The sequence below is a fragment of the Notechis scutatus genome, chromosome 1, assembly GCF_049901735.1.
Source record: "Notechis scutatus isolate UNSWTSFEM ecotype Mainland chromosome 1, rNotScu1.2, whole genome shotgun sequence".
Lineage (NCBI taxonomy): Eukaryota > Metazoa > Chordata > Lepidosauria > Squamata > Elapidae > Notechis > Notechis scutatus.
In genome coordinates this window covers 327,526,693-327,545,915 of record NC_142009.1, presented here as the reverse complement: position 1 = coordinate 327,545,915, position 19,223 = coordinate 327,526,693, and the positions used below count along the sequence as shown (strand labels likewise).

General features: G+C 42.2%; 1 protein-coding gene across 2 annotated transcripts; it reads left to right on the top strand.

The window, feature by feature from the left end:
- The first annotated feature begins 500 nt into the window (after positions 1–500).
- On the top strand, positions 501–18,966 carry MOB3A (MOB kinase activator 3A). 2 transcript variants are annotated; one of them, XM_026681097.2, is made up of 4 exons: positions 501–780; positions 11,026–11,565; positions 15,037–15,239; positions 18,423–18,966. In XM_026681097.2, exons 2-4 carry the CDS (start codon positions 11,151–11,153, stop codon positions 18,450–18,452), a joined length of 648 nt encoding a protein of 215 aa, XP_026536882.1. In that variant the 5' UTR covers positions 501–780; positions 11,026–11,150; the 3' UTR covers positions 18,453–18,966. The 2 variants fall into 2 exon arrangements, with proteins under 2 accessions (XP_026536882.1, XP_087808766.1); XM_087952640.1 differs by having other exon boundaries at positions 629–776.
- The last annotated feature ends 257 nt before the right edge of the window (positions 18,967–19,223 follow it).

The window sequence follows — 19,223 nt, the reverse complement described above, 5'->3', positions numbered from 1 at the left end:
TTTGATAAATGTATTTGCTGACCAATTTGTCATGGCTTACAAGCGTAAAAAGGAAAAAAATAATTAAAATGTTAACAGTAGCAAACCAATGAAGCAATAAAGGACAGTACAATAATATGAATTAAAAGAATGAATATGAAGGTGAAGGTGACATGGAATGAAACCATAATTTTTATCTTCTTTTATTTTTAGATGTTTCATTTTCTGGAGGTTCTGTAGTGGGGAGTTGCTAAAAAAAATGTCCAAGCTTTTTTTATATATCCTTTGGCTATCTCTGTAAATTGGGCTCCCTGATAACAAATTTAATATAAGTGTTGATGAATTTAAGCAGCAACTTCATTTAAGTGTTTTTAACCATATTATTCTTTACTCCTTCGCTGCTGCGGTTGGGGGGGGGGAATAGAAAGAGCCATCAGGAAGAGTAAGCCAAAAAAAAAAAAGGCAGAACAAAAATCTACCAAAATAAAAATAAACCTTCATCCATCTATCTCCTCTGTCCACGTGGAGAGGCCATGCAGGGCAATAAAAAAAAACCGCTTGATTTTTCCAGCGAAGGATTTCCGGGAAAGGAATTCCCCACCCCATGCCATCCTTACAAGCAAAAGATACGGGTCTTATCCGTTTAAGGGAAGGAAGCCGGGTTGACGGTAAGGAGAGGCGGAAGGGGTGGCGCTTGGTTCAAATCTTGCCTGCAGGGCGGACGGACAGACGGCGTTTCGGGCTGCGGAGAGAAACGAGCCTTTTCTCCCGCGTTGGGAAGGTTCGTCAAGACCGAGGCAGGTATGGATGCACGTGTGAATCTGCCCGCGTCCGCAATCCCTTTCTTTGCTTTCTTTCGCTTGTGTTGCATTTTCCTCCCCAGCAAACGTACGGTCGCCGGCTCTCTTTAATCCGGTGTTGCAGTGAAGAGCAGCGCCTCTTGCCGCTGGATTTCCGCTGTCTTCTGACCTAATCCAGCCCTCCTTGCCCGCGGGAGTAGTAAAGACATAGTAGAGGAGCGACGTAGTAAAGGCATAGTAGGAGGAACAGTGGCTCCAAACGGCCCTTTAGGATGAAGGGCACAAAGGAAAAGAAATGCTTTCCGCCAAGGATTACCTTGATCGCCCCTCGTGCGCTTTTCTTCATGAGATTGGCAACTGGCCGGGAAAGATGCGCCCGACCTCACAACATTTCCTACTCCGGATCGTTGATCCGGTTTACCGCCGTGGTATGGAAAGTTTCACGAGCTGGTTTCTGCGATTAAATAAGCTGTGAATATCAGTGATGTGGAGGCCGCGTTGTTATTTTCGATCTTTCTAAAACAGCGTTTCTCACCCTTGGGAACTTTTAAGATGGGTGGACTTCAACTCCCAGAATTCCCCAGCCAGGATGGGGGAATTTTGGGGGTTTAAATCCACCCCATCTTAGAAGTTGCTACGGCTGGGAAACACTGTTTTAAAGAATAAAATGTTCTATTGCTTTTCTTTTCTTTTCATGATCCTCATCACAGCTAGCAGCATTGGCAAAATGATTTTGACTGCTGAATGAAATAGTACAAGCATTTTTACTTGGATGATAGAAAGGGTCTCAGCAAATCTTTAGAACTTGTGAAAATGTGGTCCTGGGACCATTGCAGGTCCCAAAAACTTTTCAGGGGTCCACAAAATCAAAATTATTTGCCAGCCTAATTAAACAATTCCCACCAAACTATCATGAGAAGCAGCAGTGGCGCCAGTTTTAATTTTCAATATAGTAAATATCAATAAATATCAAATATATTAGGGGTTTTCCATGATTTTGATAAGTGGGGAAAGGTCCTGAGAGAAGAGAGGTCAAGAAACACCACATAAAAGCTTTGCACCCCACTTTCTCAAACGTGATGGGTTGTACATCTGGTCATCTCAAAATCCCAGCCTGGTAGTTCTGCATTCTTGTCAGACAGCCAAGATGGTGGAGGACGATGAAAGTTATAGTTTAACAAATCTGAAGGACAGCAGGCTTGTGAATGGTGTTGCTTAATACGTTTCCAGATTTGTTTTGGCACTGGGGTGGAGCTGTATTGGGAAAGAGAGTTGTCGGAGTTTCAATAACTTTTGCAAGTCCAGGAAATCTGAATGGATTCTCCTGCCTTCATTCACAGTTGCTGGGTTTCATACAACAAACTGAAACCAGATTAAGAAATATGGTTTGCTTTCTTGTAACCACTGGTTTACTCAGTGACCTAGGCTGCCAGATCAGGGCTACATAAATCTAGACAACAGCTAATTGTTTTTTGTTTTTTTTTTTAGTTTTGTAACCCAGAACTAATATACCTTGTTTAATACAAAGTTCCCACAACCTCTTAAAACAGTGTTTGGGTTCCCCTTGTATGTTGATCTGCCAACTAATCCAACTCCATTTTAGCATAGTCTTGTGTGGTGTATTAAGTCATTGAGTATATATTATTGGGTTCTTTATTATATGGCTGCTTATACAGTATTTAGCTCAATGCTATTTAATGTGTTCTTCATAAGTGCCAAGTTTGGAGTTTTGGCACTTATCCTATCTTGTGTGCACACAATTCAAAATAACCTTGTGAATTTCAGCAGATTGTTTTGTATTCTAAAGATGATAAATGTTTATTGCTACTAAGTGACTTATTATCTATCCTAGCCTTTCCTACTAACTCATATTGCCTATGCCCTCTAAGTACTTACTATAGTAGTAACCCTATTTTTCAGGCAGTGAATCCTGAGGGTGAATTAGAGCAATCAGGAAATTCACCACAGAAGTTTTAGCTATTTAAGATTGCAGGCTAAATTCTCTGTATTCTGGAACAGCAGAACAGAATCAGTCCAAACCAACATCCTGTTGAAGTGTCATTTCTAACATGATGGAGGGAATTGAGATTTTCTCTGAAAAGCCTGGCTGAGTTCCACTTAGAAATACACAAAGAATTTCCTGTAGCTGGAACTCATCTTGAAAATGTGATCATTTCAAAGAACGATTAAGAAGACAGAAGTCTGATTATTCAAAGCCTTAGTTTTGTCTTTTAAAAAACAAGATGTGATTTTGGTATGCTGAAAGGGGATAGCACAAAATTTTTCTACTTTTCTGATTACCAGTATCTACTTCTCCTTGTTTAAAAACGGAGCTATTAAAATACTTCCCCTCCTCTTTGTTCCAGCATCGTTTACTAGGGATAAAGGGAAAATCCATAAAACCCAAATCACGTGGTAGTTAAAGAGCTTCCCCCAATTAATTTTGCTTGTTGGAAGCCCCATAGGAAGGTCAAAGGTGGTGATCATGTCACCCTGGGGTGCAGTAACCATCAGAAATAGAAGTTGGTTCTCAAGTGTCCAAGTTTTGCTCACGTGACCGTGGGGCTCCTGTGATAGCAATAGCACTTAGACTTATATACCACTTCACAGTGCTTTTACAGCCCTCTAAGCAGTTTACAGAGTCAGCCTATTGCCCCCAACAGTCTGGGTCCTCATTTTACCGACATTAGAAGGATGGAAGGCAGAGTCAACATTGAGCCTGGTGATGTTCATAAGTGCAAGGACTGGTCATAAATCATAACTTCCAACGGTCATAACTCTGGTCATAAAATGGGTGGTTAAACGGATAATTACCTGTAGTGGTTGGATAATTAATGGATCATGTGAATGCAAGACAAAGGATCCAGGTCTAAGGATCTTGATCTGCACATAATTCACATGTAATGGTGCTTAAATAAGTGTACACACGTGCTGGAAGTTTTCAAATCTTCCTCCAACCCCAGATGTAGTGAGTCAATCTAGTACAGGTAGTCCTTGGCTTACGACCACAACTCAGTCCAGAATTGAGGTTGCGAAGTGAAAAATTTGTTAAATGAGGTTTGCTCCATTTTACAACTTTTCTTGCCACATTTGTTATGTGAATCACTGCAGTTGTTAAGCGAATCTGGTTTCCCCATTGCCTTTGCTTGTCAGAGGGCCACAAACGCTGATTACATGACCCCGGGACACTGCAACCGTCATAAATATGAACCAGTTGTCAAGCAGCCACATATAAATCACGTGATCCTGGGGATGCTGCAAAGGGCATAAGTGAAAAATGGCCAAAGGTCACTTTTTTTCAGTGCTGTTGCAACTTCGAATGGTCACTAAATGAATGTTGTATGTTAAGGACTACCTGTAGTAAGACCGAAAGAGTAGATGCTAATTATGATAAATTGTTCCTCTCTTCCCATATGGGAACTCATCCAGAGAAGCCATGAGAATTGATTATAGTGTAATTTTTAATTATTATTCATATGAATAAGCAACAATCGATGACCTGACATGCATTATGTAGCTATTGAATTAAGAGTTGTTTGGCAGTGGAATTGAGTGCCTTGGGTGACACTAAACTCAGTTTAAGCTGAGATGGGGCAGCCATATCTCAGCTATGCCTTTGATAGGAGGTTAGCCTTGATGACCTTGAGGCTCCCTTCCACTCTGTCGCTCCAGTGAAAATTTAACTTACAAAATAAGGCAAAAAGGATGATCTCTCCCCGCTTTAAACTGGCTCTTTTCTGTGAGTCTTCCCTTCTCCCTTCAACTTTGCTGCTGTTTTAGGGTCCTGCAGCCAGAAGCCAACACACCCTCTTCCAAAAAGTTTAAATGGCAGAGGGAGTGGCCCTTCTATATAAATAAGATTACGAGGTTTTTAATTTTTTTATTCCCCTTTTTGGTGGAGGGCAGCTGTCCCACCAATGCACTTCAGTAGTATTACTCATTGAGGTTTTGCATCAGTTCAACCGAATTGAGGAACTTCACCTTTGGGGGTTGGTAGGGAAAAAAAAACAACCCACTTTGACACTCTTCCTCTGCCACTTCTAAAATCTTTTGCCTCTGCTGTCCATCTGTATTTTGAATGTGGTTTTGTAAATTGATCGCTTCCCCTGCTTATCATCTCTGTAGATCAGGATTTCTCAACCTTAGCCATTTTAAGCGGACTTCAGTTCCCAGAATTTCCCAGCCATTAAGAGGAATGGATTTGTTGTTTGTTTGTTAATTACATTTTTATGCTGCCCATCTCCTCTATAAGGATATTCTATTCTATTCTATTCTATTCTATTCTATTCTATTCTATTCTATTCTATTCTATTCTATAGAATTGTCAAGTAGCTGACAACTAGAACAGAACAGAACAACAGAGCAGAACAGAATAGATAACAGAATTGGAAGGGGCCAGCGGTCGCCAACCAGTGGGCCGGGGACCACTGGTGGTCCGCGAGAAAATTTTGGTGGGCTGCAGAGAAATGTCAACCGCAGAGCCCCCAAAGCAATTAATCCAGGCTGCACAGAAACACAAGGCTGCGCCGCACACATGGCCCGCGGGAACCCTTCCCGCCCACTCACTCCTTACCCGGCAAACTTGCCTGCTAAATTGCTATTTTTCCTTTTTTTTCCCCGACCATCAGCTGTTCTGCTGTGCCGGGAGATTTAGATTAGCTAGAAAGCAGGAAATTATTGGGTTTCTTGCTTTCTAGTCTTTAGCTCTTCAGATCTGCTTTTAAGCATAGCTGAACCTTCCTTAGGACTGAAGGTTCTATTATTCAGTGCAGACTCACGGCAAGCAAATTTTATGTGATAGACTCAGGTAGCCAATAGCAGATAGATAGATCTCTGAATGTATGTGTGATTCTGTGAGCAACTCAATCTGCCTGCCTGCTTTGCCTGGTTTTGGGTAAAAGTAGCTCTTTTTTTATAAAAAAAAATTCAATATTTATATAAATATTTATAATATTTACATACAAGTCATGCCCAGCCAGTCACATGACCACCAAGCCACACCCATAAATTAGGCCACATCCACAGAACCGGTTAGTGATCCCTGGGATTTAAAATTATGAGTTTGGTGGTCCCTGAGGTCCAAAAGGTTGGCGACCCCTGTTCTAGTCCAACCCCCTGGTTAAGCAGAAAACCGTATATCATCTCAAACAAATGGTTGTCCAATCTCTTCTTTAAAACTTCCAGTGTTGGAACATTCACAACTTCTGGAGGCAAATTGTTCCACTGATTAATTGTTCTAACTGTCAGGAAAATTCTTCTTAGTTCTAGGTTGCTTCTCTCCTTGATTAGTTTCCACCCATCGCTTCTTGTCCTGCCCTCAAGTGCTTTGGAGAATAGTTTGACTCCCTCTTCTTTGTGGAAGCCTCTGAGATATTGGAACACTGCTATCATGTCAGCCCTAGTCCTTCATTAGTCTAGACGTGCCCAAGTTTCTGATGTTTTTGGTGGTGGCAGTTTTCTCTGCATAACGTAAACCTCAATTGTGCACAGCATCCAGAGAACCACAGATGTGGAGTTGCTTAGAAACACAGTCAATAAACAAACGTGTTGCCTGGTCAGCAGCTCGAGATAAATTCTGCTGTCTCTGTTTCAGTTGGGATGAGTTCCTTCCTGAATTTCTCATTGGCGTTATTCAAACCCAGAGCCAGTTTGGTGTAGTGCAGGAGTCACAGAACGTGGCAACTTTAAGATTTGTGGACTTCAACTCCCAGAATTCCCCAGCCAACATAGACCCCTGATGTAGTAGATAAGATGCTGGCCCGGACATTGGAAGATCGTGAGTGTCTTCCTTAGGCATCAAAACCAGCTGAATGATTTTGAGACAATTCTCCCCCCTCTCAGACGAATCTGCTTCACAGGGTTGTTGTTATATGTGGAAATTGGTGGCAGCCTTACGCAAACTGCCTTGAGTTATCCAAAACTCAAAGAAGAGGAGGATTTCAGAATGCAGTGAATTACAAGCAAGTCATATCCATGTGTTGTATGATGGAGAGCCAGTTTAGAGTAGTGGCTAAGATGCTGGCCTAGTAAGTAGGACACACTGTGAGTTCTCATCCAGCCAGCTGGGTGACTTCGGGCCAGTCACTTCTCTCTGCCCAACCCACTTCACAGGGTTGATGTTGTGTGGGGACAAGAGGAGGATGAAGGAATATTATGTATGTTCCCTGCCTTGAGTTTGAATTTCTTATAAGGAATAAAGGAGGAATAAAAATATAATAAGTGGATGGATGGTAGAAGATTGGTGGGTGGAAGATTAGATAGATTAGATTAGATTAGATTAGATTAGATTAGATAGATAGATAAATAGATAGATGATAGATTGGTAGGTAGGTAGGTAGGTAGGTAGGTAGATGATAATCAGAGTTGGAAAGGACCTTGTAGGTCATCTAGTCCAACCCCCCACCCAAGCGGGAGACCCTGCCTACACCATTTCTGACAAATGGCAGTCCAATCTCTTCTTGAAAGTCTCAGGTGATGACTAGATAGATAGATTTGACAATGGAATGGATCCACCCTGAGCACAGTCAGTCTACCTTAGTTACCACATCATGCAAGAAGGGAAGGATATTGCTTTTAAGCCTGGCTTATGCATTTCCTGGAAATCTTAGGCCAGCACCAAACAGACTGTAAACTGAGATATGTTTTTTTTTCCTTACCCCAGACTCTTTAATCTCTGTAATACAAGTTTTCTTTGTTTCCTGAAGTTATAATCTCCCTTTCCTTCAGGAGCTCAAAATGGCACTCCCTCTCCCTATTTCTTTTCCTGTTACCACAACCCACAGCTGGGCCTTCTCCCATTCCTCCAGCATCCCATAATGTCAGCTGGCCAAGATCTTTGATGTTGCTATGGATTATGGTGATTGGACTCAGAGGGGAGAGAGAAAGAGAGAAGTTGTTTAGGAAAGACTGAGCTAAATTGCAGCCAACGAGTTCATTTCAGAGGAAAATTAGTAATTTGTTGTCTTGAGCTTCGAAAGGAGGCCTTTTGCTCTCTTCTCCTTTTTTTTTTGCAAGTTGGGTAAACGTTCACTGGATTTCCGCTTTCTTAACAGAACAGAAATGGGTGCTTACAGGATGCGGTGATGGCAGACTCTGGGTGGTTTCTGAGTAAACGAAGAGTCACAGCATTTGTCTTCTGCTGCCTTCTATGTACTTGCTCCCAGGCTGCATTCTGATGAGAGGCCTTTTGGAGAATTAGGGGAGTCTTCTCAAAACGTGGCTTTCTGGATGAGATTGGATGAAGAGTTATTTGGGATATTTATACATATGGCCAATAGGTTCTCCCCAAACAGGAACGGTGGAACGTCCAACATTAGGAGATGTCTACCTGTGCATATCAGTTTGTGGAAAGGATAAACTGGCCCTTTGTGGCTTTCTCACAGAGGTCTGTTCAGTAGCCAACGGAGGCAATCCAAAGGGAACTTGGATAGATTGGGGCTGAGTCTATACCCAGGGCTGAGAAGCAGATAAGGAAACTCCATGTTCAGAGGAAGTCTAGCTGTACTGGGAATGAACTTTAGGCTTTGCTCACATGGTGTGATGACCTGGGGTGTGGCACAAAGGCAACCCAGTCAGATAATCAATAAGAGTCCCTTTATTATCTCCAACTTTGCCCCCAGTGTCCAGGTTACCTTCTGGCTGGAGAAAAACTCTCCCAGGAACAGCCTTTGACTGCAGAAAATTAAATCCAAAACATGGTCAACTCAAACTAACTTAAAGTCCAAACAAGCCAAACTGAAGTAATTAGTTTGGCAGGGCAGGAGCAAGAATTTCAGACTTGAAGACACAGCAAAACTCACATGGTTGGGAAGATGCTAGGAACACAGATAAGCCACGACAACACAGGATAAATCACGTTTGCTCCCGGCTTCACGCAGCCTGCCTTTCTTATCAACTGTCTTCCTAGCTGTGGCTAATGCAGGGAATCAGGGCCCTTTCCTCCCCCGTAAGCCACGCAACCCACGTTGCTCTCTTCTCCGTTCCTCCTTGTGTGCCCTAGGATGAAGAGGGGGTGGGCCTGGGTCTTCCTCTGAACTCCCTCTCCCTTATTCTACCTCTCCCTGCTCTGCCCAGCGGGTCTTTGACCTTCCCCAACCTCCTCCATAGTCAACCGGAGCCACACTCCCATGCCCTGTCAGCTGTTTGGCTTCCTTCTCGGATTCAGACTCCCAACAGGGGCATGACACATGGTCTGGCAAGCATTCCATGATGGATACCAGATGCTGGGTTTTGGATATGATTATCTTCAATTCAGATACACACACACCCCTGGAAAATTATCAGACGGGGCAAGATTCTTCTAAGGCCACTGAGTGGGAAGCAATTAAAGGAAACTTAAAGGAATTAAACAGCTGGTTTTAGAAGAGGGGGTGTCTTTTTGTTACCCTTCCCCTCATTTTCTCAGTCAGGCTCCCCTCACAGCTATTACGCTCTGGAGTAACTTCTATTATTTTTATTCAGTGATATGTGCAGAAGGTTAGGAATGTGGGAAGCTTAAAAGCAATGAAGATTCTTCAAGTCAGAGAAGATGCTAAGAAATCAAGAGTCCCTCACTTTTTCTCTGAGGCTGAGAATGCTTTCCTTCTTGCACAAGTCATTCATAGTACAGCTAGTTCCGATTTATGACCATTCAAACTTATGAAGGGCTTCCCCAGAGCTACCTATGACCTGGTTCCAAAGTTATGATGGCCACTGTCCTGCAGTCACATGCCGTGACCAAGCATGTCAGGTACTTGACAGCAGACCCATGTTTATGGTCATTTGCAATATTCCATAGTTTCAGGACCATATTTTTACGCTGCATTTTTGCTGAAACAGGTTTTTGGCAAAAACGCCCCATAACAAACAATGGATTTGTTTTTACAACCACAGTGTTTGCTTAAGAAGGTCGTAAAATCGGATCAGTCGCATGGATGTCACGACTTACAACCATAATAAACCGTGGTGGCGCAGTGGTTAGAGCAGTGGCCCCCAACCTTTTTTGTGCCACGGCCCGGTACTGGCATCACAAAATGATTTGCGTCCCGGTACTGGCATCATGACAAGGCGAGCCGAGCGACCGGCCAGCCAGCTGTCCCCCGCTTCTCCCCGCCACCTTCAACTCCTCCTTTGTACCTTTTTTGTGCTTTTTTGATCTCCTCCGCCATCGGGACAGCTCTTCGTTCGAAGCTGCCCCCCCCCCCTTTGATGAAACTAAGGTGCGAGGATTCCTTCAGGACCCAAACGCCGCTTTCCAACCGGAAAAGCTCACCCGGAAGCACTTTCTGTCGAAATAAGATGGTGGCGCAAACCGGCGACCCGGTAGAAAATGATCCATGGACCGGTACCGGTCCAGGGCCCGGTGGTTGGGGACCCCTGGGTTAGAGTGCTGTACTGCAGGCTGCTTCTGCTGACTGCCAGCTGCCTGCAATTTGGCAGGTCAAATCTCACCAGGCTCAAGGTTGACTCAGCCTTCTGAGGTTGGTAAAATGAGGACCGAAATTGTTGGAGGCAATAGGCTGACTCTGTAATATAAGACTAAGTGCTATTGCTACAATAGGCAGGCTCCATTAGGATTGTAAATTGATATCTATCTCTATTGCTGTTGTGTATGTCTTACTTATTGTGACTCTTTTTCTCAAAGTTGCATTCCCATGAAGGCACCCAGTCACGTATCTAAATACTGCCCAATTCTATCTTGGTTTTTTTAAATGGGAGTGTGCTGTCCAGACAGTTTAGAGTTAATGGGATTTGGGATAGTTAGTTATGAATTGAGAGCTGTCCCCTTAAGGGAATGCATCATGGTAAATGTAGTTAAGGTATCCTGAGAAATGTAGTTCATGTCATGTGGCCACATATGTAACCCTGTTTGGTCACTGGATTGACCCTTGGTGGGTTGGGGGAGGTTTCTTCACTCTTGCCTGAACACAGCCTCATGGTAGCATCTCTACCCCCTGCCTCTGCGATATGGGATGAAAGGGATAAGAGATAACCATCTTTTTACCCAGAAAGACAGATATGCAAAGGATTGGACATTGAGAAGAATCTTGTCATAACTGTGAGTTATTGAGGATGCCTGATGAACCAATAAAAAAAGACTTTGTATGGATGCTTTGTGGAGTTTATCTATCTGCCTTTGTACAGGACAGAATAGGGAGTTTGAACAGAATATAAAAGATGTACCCGGAGAACCAAATTTTAGAATTTATTTTGAAACCGTCCTTTCCCACTTCTCTCAAACTTCCTTTTATATGTTTTTGCCTTGCAGATTGCAAAGTTCACCAGTGGAATTCCAAAGGAGATTTAAAGGTGGTGTTGGTTGTAGTGATCACACTCCTGGAGAGGCACGTGGTGGTGGATTTCTAGATCTTCGAAACTTTGGGGAAGCAAGAGATGGCCAATCCTTTGAAACAAGTTTTTAACAAGGATCGGACCTTCCGGCCTAAACGGAAATTTGAACCTGGGACACAGCGCTTTGAGCTTCACAAAAAGGCCCAGGCCTCCCTGAATGCTGGGCTGGATTTAAAGCTGGCTGTGCAGCTCCCTCACGATGAGGAGCTGAACGATTGGGTAGCTGTTCACGTGGTGGACTTCTTCAACCGCATCAACCTCATCTATGGGACAATCAGTGATTATTGCACGGAAAAATCCTGCCCCGTCATGTCTGGCGGTCCAAAGTATGAGTATCGGTGGCAGGATGAGAAATATCGTAAGCCGACTGCCCTCTCCGCGCCTAAATACATGAACCTTCTCATGGATTGGATTGAAGTGCAGATCAACAACGAGGATCTCTTCCCTACGAACGTTGGTGAGTTGGTTGGGAAGAGGTTGAAAAAAAAACAGGAAGAAAATTACAGAATTGATCAGAAAATGAATGTAAGATTTATGGTGTGGAGCCAATGCAAAAAATGACTAATGCAATTGTGCACAGCTAGCCCTTGACAGTAACCGGGGTCATTTAGTAACTGGGGTCATGTGACCGCCTGTTGCAACCTTCTGACAAGCCAAGTCAATGGGAAAACCAGATTCACTTAGCAGCTGTATTATTACCTTACGTCAACTAAAAAGATACTCCTTTCATCTTTTTAGCTGCCAGAAAAAGGGAGTGGGGGAAAACAGTGCATTCCTTAAATGCCTAGATAATCATCCCAGTAGCCCAAACTTGTCGGAGCATAAGAAGGTTATTGGAGGTCATGATTGATGACTCTTGGAGATGTATGTGTCCCATTGCAGAAGTCACACCCAGGGGGTGGGGGGGAAGACCAGGGTCAAGGGGGAAATGTATGATGTAATTTAGTATTGGCTGCACCCAGCCACGTGCCAACATGGCAGCCTCTAATAAATCAATTTTCTTTTCTCTGAGATGCGGCTAGAGACTTTTGAATGAGGTTGGATTGAGGGTGGATTTGTTGGAGCCCTGACACCTTAACAACTGCAATGATTCACTTAACAACTGGGGCAAGAAAGTTTTGTAAAATGAGGCAAAACTCACTTAACCAATGTTTTGCTTAACAACAACAAAAATGGGTTCAATTGAGGTTCTAAGTCGAGGACTACCTATAGTTAATAGTCATAGGATTACAACTACTGGTAGTCTTTGACTTACAACAGTTCATTTAATGACTGGTCAACTTGACAGCAGCACTGAAAAAAGCGACTTATGACTGTTTTTCGCACAAACCTTTGTAGCATCCCCGCGGCCACATGATCTCAAAATTCAGATGTTTGGAAATTGGTTCATATTTATGATGGTTGCCATGTCCTGGAGTCCCCTTTTGTGACCTGACAAGCAAAGTCAATGGGAAAACCAGATTCACTTAACAACAGTGTTACTAACTTAACAACTGCAGCGATTCTTTTAAGGACTATGGCAAGAAAGTTCATAAAATGGGGAAAAACTCTTTTAGCAAATGTCTCGACTTAACAACAGAACCACAACTAGGACCAGAATTTGCTAAAGAAGGTTAAGTGATCCACCCCTGATTTTAAGACACTTTTTGCCATAGTTTTTAAGTGAGTCATTACAGTTGTGCAGTTCTTAAGCGAATCAAGCTTTCTGTATTGACTGCTTGTCAAGCTTGAAAAGGGTGCAAATGGTGATTGCATAATCCTGGGACACTACAACTGTCTTAAATAAATACCAGTTGCCAAGTGCCTGAATTCTAATCATATGACAGGAGGGATGCTGCAACAGTCATAAGTATAAGAACCAATCGTAAATCACTTTTTCAGTGCCATTGTAGCTTTGAACAAATGAATGGTTGCAAGTTGAGGACTACATGTAATCATTAAACTCTGCTTTTATGCTCAGTGGCTAAGACGCTGAGCTTGTCGATCAGAAAGGTCGGCAGTTCAAATCCCTAGCACCACGTAATGGAGTGAGCTCCTGTTACTCGTCCCAGCTTCTGCCAACCTAGTAGTTCGAAAGCACGTTAAAAAAAATGCAAGTAGAAAAATAGGGACCCCTTTGGTGGGAAGGTAACAGCGTTCCGTGCATCTTCGGCATTTAGTCATGCTGGCCACATGACCACGGAGACGTCTTCCGACAGCGCTGGCTCTTCGGCTTTGTAACGGAGATGAGCAGCACCCCCTAGAGCTGGAAATGACTAGCACGAGGGGAACCTTTATCTTAATTAGATATTTTTGGGGGGCGGGATGAGATCTAAGCTTGGATGAAGTGCTAGATACACGGGCTTTCTAGTATGTTTAGAAAAGTTAAGAAATGCAGGAATGGTGTGATTGAAACTGTCTTTTAGGCGTGTCACTGGGGATGCCTACAGGAGGCTGAACAAATGCAATGGGTTGAGACTCTAAACGGGTGTCAGACTCACATTGTCATGGCAGCATCACGTGACATTTTTGGATTTTTTTTTTTCCTCCTTCACTAAATTGGGGTGTAGGATGGTCAGAGTGTGACACATCTGGCCCATGGGCCAGGAGTTTGACGGCCCTGCTCTATAAGAACCCTTTTTAAGTGGTTGAAAAGATGAAAGTAAAAACAGATGGATTGGACTGGCAGGGGCAGCTCTTAAGGAACGTAAGATTCCCCAAGACAAATATTGGCTAAAACACAGAAGAAATTGCTGAACAATGAAAGCAGTTCATGAATGGAGCCACTTACATATAGAAAGGAATCTGCATTTTGAGTGCTGATTCCATTACGTGACTTTGTGCAAAAGCTGTGGGGCCCAGAATGTTTTTTTTTAAATGGTTGCAATCATGAGAGGATTCAGTTTCATGAAATTTTGATTATTCCTGTGATTGGCGACTTCAGTTCCAGAGGTGAAAAGGGGAAAAATGCTCAGCGGTTGAGAGTTGGGCAGCAGACAGATTTAATAAATTATTACATTTCAAACCAGAACTCAGATAACTGGGTTTCAGGTAATATATAATCCATGATGTTCCTTGTCAAATTTTATAAGCTAGCAGCTTCCTTCATTCCCTTCTCTTAATTACACACACACACACACGCTGCCTTTGCACTCCATGATGGATATTGATTCGTCTTTTCTACAGCTGCCTTCACGCTTGCTTGCTTAATTCTAAATTAGTCTGTTGACTAAGCCACAACTGACTGAACTCTCAGATTAGTGTTCAGCACAGTGTTCTAAACTCAGTTTATATCTTGGTAAAATCTTAAATAATAGTTACCTATTTTAGCTACAGAGTAATATAACCCAAGACTCCTTTTCCTTATTTTATTTCCTCTTACTGGGTGCTGGAAAGGGACTCTCCAATTTTGGGAATATGCAACTTGCATACTTAATACTGGCCTAGTTACCTAAATTGTCTGCCATCTTTCTTGCTGTGGATATGATAAATTGATTAAATAAACCGAGGGAGGGAGGGAGGGAAGGAAGGAGATGGGAGGGAAGAAAAAAGGAAGAAGATGGGAGGAATGGAGGGAGGAGATGGGAAGGGAGGGTGGAGATGGGAGGGAAGAAAGAAGGAAGAAGATGAGAGGGAAGAAGGAAGAAGATCAGAGGAAGGAGATGGGAAGGAAGGAAGGGTGGAGATGGGTGGGAAGAAAGAAGGAAGAAGAGAGGGAAGAAGGAAGAAGATGGGAGGAAGGGAGGAAGGAGATGGGAAGGAGGGAGGGAAGGAAGGAAGGGTGGAGATGGGAGGGAAGAAAGAAGGAAGAAGATGGGAGGGAAGGAGGGAGTGAGGGAGGAGATGGGAAGGAGAAAGGAAGGAAGGGAAGAAATGGGAGGGAGGGAGGAAGATGGGAAAAGGAGGGGGGGAAGAAGGAAGCAAAATTAATTGTCGTGGTCTTCCACAGGTACTCCATTTCCCAAGAACTTCCTCCAGGTTGTGAAAAAGATCCTCTCTCGTCTCTTCCGCGTCTTTGTCCATGTCTACATCCACCACTTTGACCGTATCGCCCAGATGGGCTCAGAAGCCCACGTGAATACATGCTACAAGCACTTCTACTACTTTGTAAAAGAGTTCAATCTCATAGACAACAAGGAATTGGAGCCTCTGGTGAGTGCAGGGGAGTGGGGTGGTGGTGGTGGCCGCTTTTGCTGATGTCCCACTTGGGGAGCCTTGGTTCAGATACCTGAGATGAGAGGGATGGAGGGCTCCCCCTCCTGAGCTCCCCAGGTATTGCACAATTTCAGCAGTTTGTTCTTCAAGTTTCACCCCGGAACAGTGGGATTTGGTAATTTCTGAAGAGTTTGGTCATTTTAAAAGAAAAAGGGTGCATTTTTATTTAACGAAGAGCCACAGAATTCATTAGGACATGTTATTGCTGAAGCTTGGTATATAATTTATATGATCGCCCATTTTTGAATGGCTTTCAATAAAACAATAAAAACACATCTTAAATAACCATTAAAAACAAGGAAGGTATAAATAAGACCATGGAAGTGTTCTTTTGAAAAAATGAATATAAAAAGAATATATAGTATTATTTCCTTGCATTATTCTGATGCATAAAATGCATGTCATTAACTTGAGGTTTTATTTACTTATTATGGTAATCAAGATTAGATATTTAACAGAGTTGCATCAACATTAATACCTCTGCAAAACAAAAAGAGAAACAAGAATATATAGTACTAAGTTTATTCCCTTTCGTTACTCTGATATATAAAATGCATGTCATCAACTTGAGGTTTTAGTTACTTATTGATTAGGATTAGATATTTAACAAAGTTGTATAAACATTAATATATGTGCAGAAGAAAAGAGAAATAAGGAAGGAAAGGGTGGCACACCCAGGTGCTTTCCATCTGTAGCTGGACAGTCCTTCCAACATCTTTATTGTAGACAAGTGGAATAAATGACATCGGACTATTGAGATTTATTCATTTTATTTATTTAGAAAGGGTACTTGGCTATCTTAAGTAGGTAACTCTAGGCAGCTAACAACTGTCGGCAAGAAAACAATAAAATCTCTATAGACAAAACCAAAAACAGAATGAAAATAGTCATGTAATAATAGAAGCACTATATAACCCAGTGTTTCTCAACCTTAGCAACATGAAGATGTCTGGACTTCGGTTCCCAGAATTCCCCAGCCAGTATGCTGACTGAGGGATTCTGGGAGTTGAAGTCCTCATTTCTAAGACTATTCCATAGGTGAATGCCACAAGAGATGGCACAGGAGCCCAAAAAGGTTAGCCACCACTGGTTTAGGTGGTTTGTCTTCTTTGGAATAGAAAGGAATTAAAATAGCATACATTTCCATTCTCGGCAGTAGTCTTGCCTAACTGTTCCCTATATTGAAACCAGCCTACTACATAAAGGTGAACAGACTGTTTTTGAAAAGAAAATATGGGTAGTCCTTAACTTATGACCACAGTAGAACCCCAAATTTTCCATTGGTAAGCAAGGCAGTTGTTAAATGAGACCCATTTGTCCCATTGGACGATCTTCTTTGGCCACAGTTGTTAAGTGAATCGCTGCAGTGTCAAATCATGCAAGGTGTTAAGTGAACCTGACTTCCTCAGCTGACTTTGTCGGAAGCCAGCTGGGAAGGTGACAAATGATGATGAATGATCCCAGGACAGCGGAACTGTCATAAATTCATCCCAGGTACTAGCCACCCAAATTTTGATCATGTGATTATGGGATGCTGCAATGGTCATAAGTCTGAGTCATTATTTTTCAGTGCTGCTGTAACTTTGAATGGTCACTGAAAGGATGGTTGTAAGTTAAGGCCTATCTTTATTTTCCTCTGAATGTAATTCCCACTCAGCTCTACATGAGTTTGTTTACTTTTCTTGCAATTTTTTTAAAATTGCATTAATTTTGAGATCCTGTTGCATGTATATATATATATATATATATATATATTATTATTTTTCTTAAGTTTTCATGTGTATTTATATGTATGGTTCGGGTATTTTCCCACATCATTATAGTTGTGCTTTTAAAGTTGTAGCAACGTTTCGGCAGAATCTCATCTGCCATCCTCAGGCTTCTGTATTGTGTTCGTCTGTTTAATCTTGTGTGTCAGTCTTAGCAGCTGTTTTTTGTTAAGCTGCTAAGACTGACACACAAGATTAAAAAGAACCCAATACACAAGCCTGAGGATGGCAGATGAGATTCTGTCGAAACATCGCTATAATAAAAGCACAAATATTAAGACGTGGGAAAATACCCAAAGAAACCTAAATACCATACATATAAATAGGAGAAACATAGATAGATAGATAGATAGATAGATAGATAGATAGATAGATAGATAGATAGATAGATAGATAGATATTACCTAGATTAGGTAATGAAATGTCAGCAAGAAAGCAACTAGACTCAGAGAGCACCTCATACTTTCTTGAATTACAAGCAGTCCTCAAGTTACAACCATAATGAAGCCTGCCTATCACTGTCGTAACTTTGATGCTTGTAAATCAGGTTATCCATGTGTCCTACCTGGTTTAATGACCTTTTTTGTGTGTTTGTGTGGCGGTCATTAAGCAAACCAGTGGTTCCTATGGGCTGGTTTTGCTGAAAACCAGAAGTAAATGCAGCCTTTTGGCAACACTGCTGTAAAATGTGATCATGTGACTGCAGGACTCTGCCAATGGCAGAGTGCCCAGAGTGGAGTCACATGACCTGGGAGGGGAGGCGGCCATTAAAATTTCAAAATGGGGTCATAGGTGCCCCCAGGAAGGGCTAGCAGAACTTTGAATAGTCATTAAGTGACCAGTCATAATTCATGGGCTACTTTAATATACAGGTAGTTCTCCGACTTACAGTGGTTCATTTAGTGACCATCTGAAGTTATAGCAGCACTGAAAAAAGTGACTCATGACCGTTTTCCACACTTGCAACCATTGCAGCATCCCCATGGTCACGTGATCAAAATTCAGACGCTTGGCAATGGACTCATATTTATGATGGTTGCAGTGATCCCCTTTTGCGACCGTCTGACAAGCAAAGTTTGTGGGGAAGCCAGATTCATTTAACAACCCTATTACTAACTTAACAACTTCAGGGATTCACTTAAGAACTGTGGCAAAACAAGATAAAATGGGGCAAAACTCACTTTAACAACGGTCTCACTTAGCAACAGAAATTTTGGGCTCAATCTCCTCATAAGTCGAGGACGACCTGTAATAACTTTTTATTTATTTATTTTTTGGAAAATGTGATTTCTAATGTATTTATTTTATGTGATTTCTAAGTGACATTCTAAGTGACATTTCTCTTTGACAGAAGGACATGACTTCGCGGATGTGCCACTGACATCTTGGGAATTGGTCTGCCATCTTTCAAGCCAAATGCCCTCCGGATTGGAGATCATTCCTGCCCAACACCACACAGAAGACCTTAAGATCCAGAGGGACTTCCATTTTATACATCTTTTTATTTTTTTATTTTTTTTAAAAGAGCTTTCAGAAGCTCTTCTAATGAATTTTTTTGTAAAATCACACGATTGTTGGATGATTGAAATATGTATGTTTGTTTAAGAAGGAAAGGACCACTGGGAAATGTAAGGCATCCTTTAAATCTCCATGTCTTCTCACATCATATAACGGTGGGGGGTGTGGGGCTGATTTGGAAGTGTTATTTTGAGGTTTCCTGCCAAAATCACACCTGGACTTCAGAAGACAACTTCTATTGCATCAAGGGAGTGACTGACTTAAATGAGGAGAAATCCACAGACACCTATAAGTAGTTTAGGAGTTTGCTTAGGCCATTATTTGGAATCACCTGTGTTGCAAAAAAAATAAAAAATAAAGTTTTAGCACTTCTTTCACTTGAAATCTCCTGTTGGCATATGTATGTAGCGGCTCTGTTTCCTGTTCTCCCAAGTAGAGGAAGGAAATTATCTCGTGGCAATTTAACTTTTCTCTTTGGGGTCATGCACAGTGAGCCAAACTATGCTTTGGAACTTGGAATTTATGAACTGCAAATGCCTCCCCTGGTTTACAGGTAGACCTCTCCTTAAGACCAAAATTGGGGCTTGAAGTTCCATTGTTAAGTGTGGTTGTTAAGTGAGCTGTGCCCGATTTT

Bases quoted from the DNA above. Each gene is read 5' to 3' on its own strand.
- MOB3A (XM_026681097.2), top strand. From the start codon at position 11,151: ATGGCCAATCCTTTGAAACAAGTTTTTAACAAGGATCGGACCTTCCGG. The intron at 11,566-15,036 runs GTGAGTTGGTTG...GGTCTTCCACAG, and splicing joins TCTCTTCCCTACGAACGTTG to GTACTCCATTTCCCAAGAAC. The intron at 15,240-18,422 runs GTGAGTGCAGGG...TCTCTTTGACAG, and splicing joins ACAAGGAATTGGAGCCTCTG to AAGGACATGACTTCGCGGAT.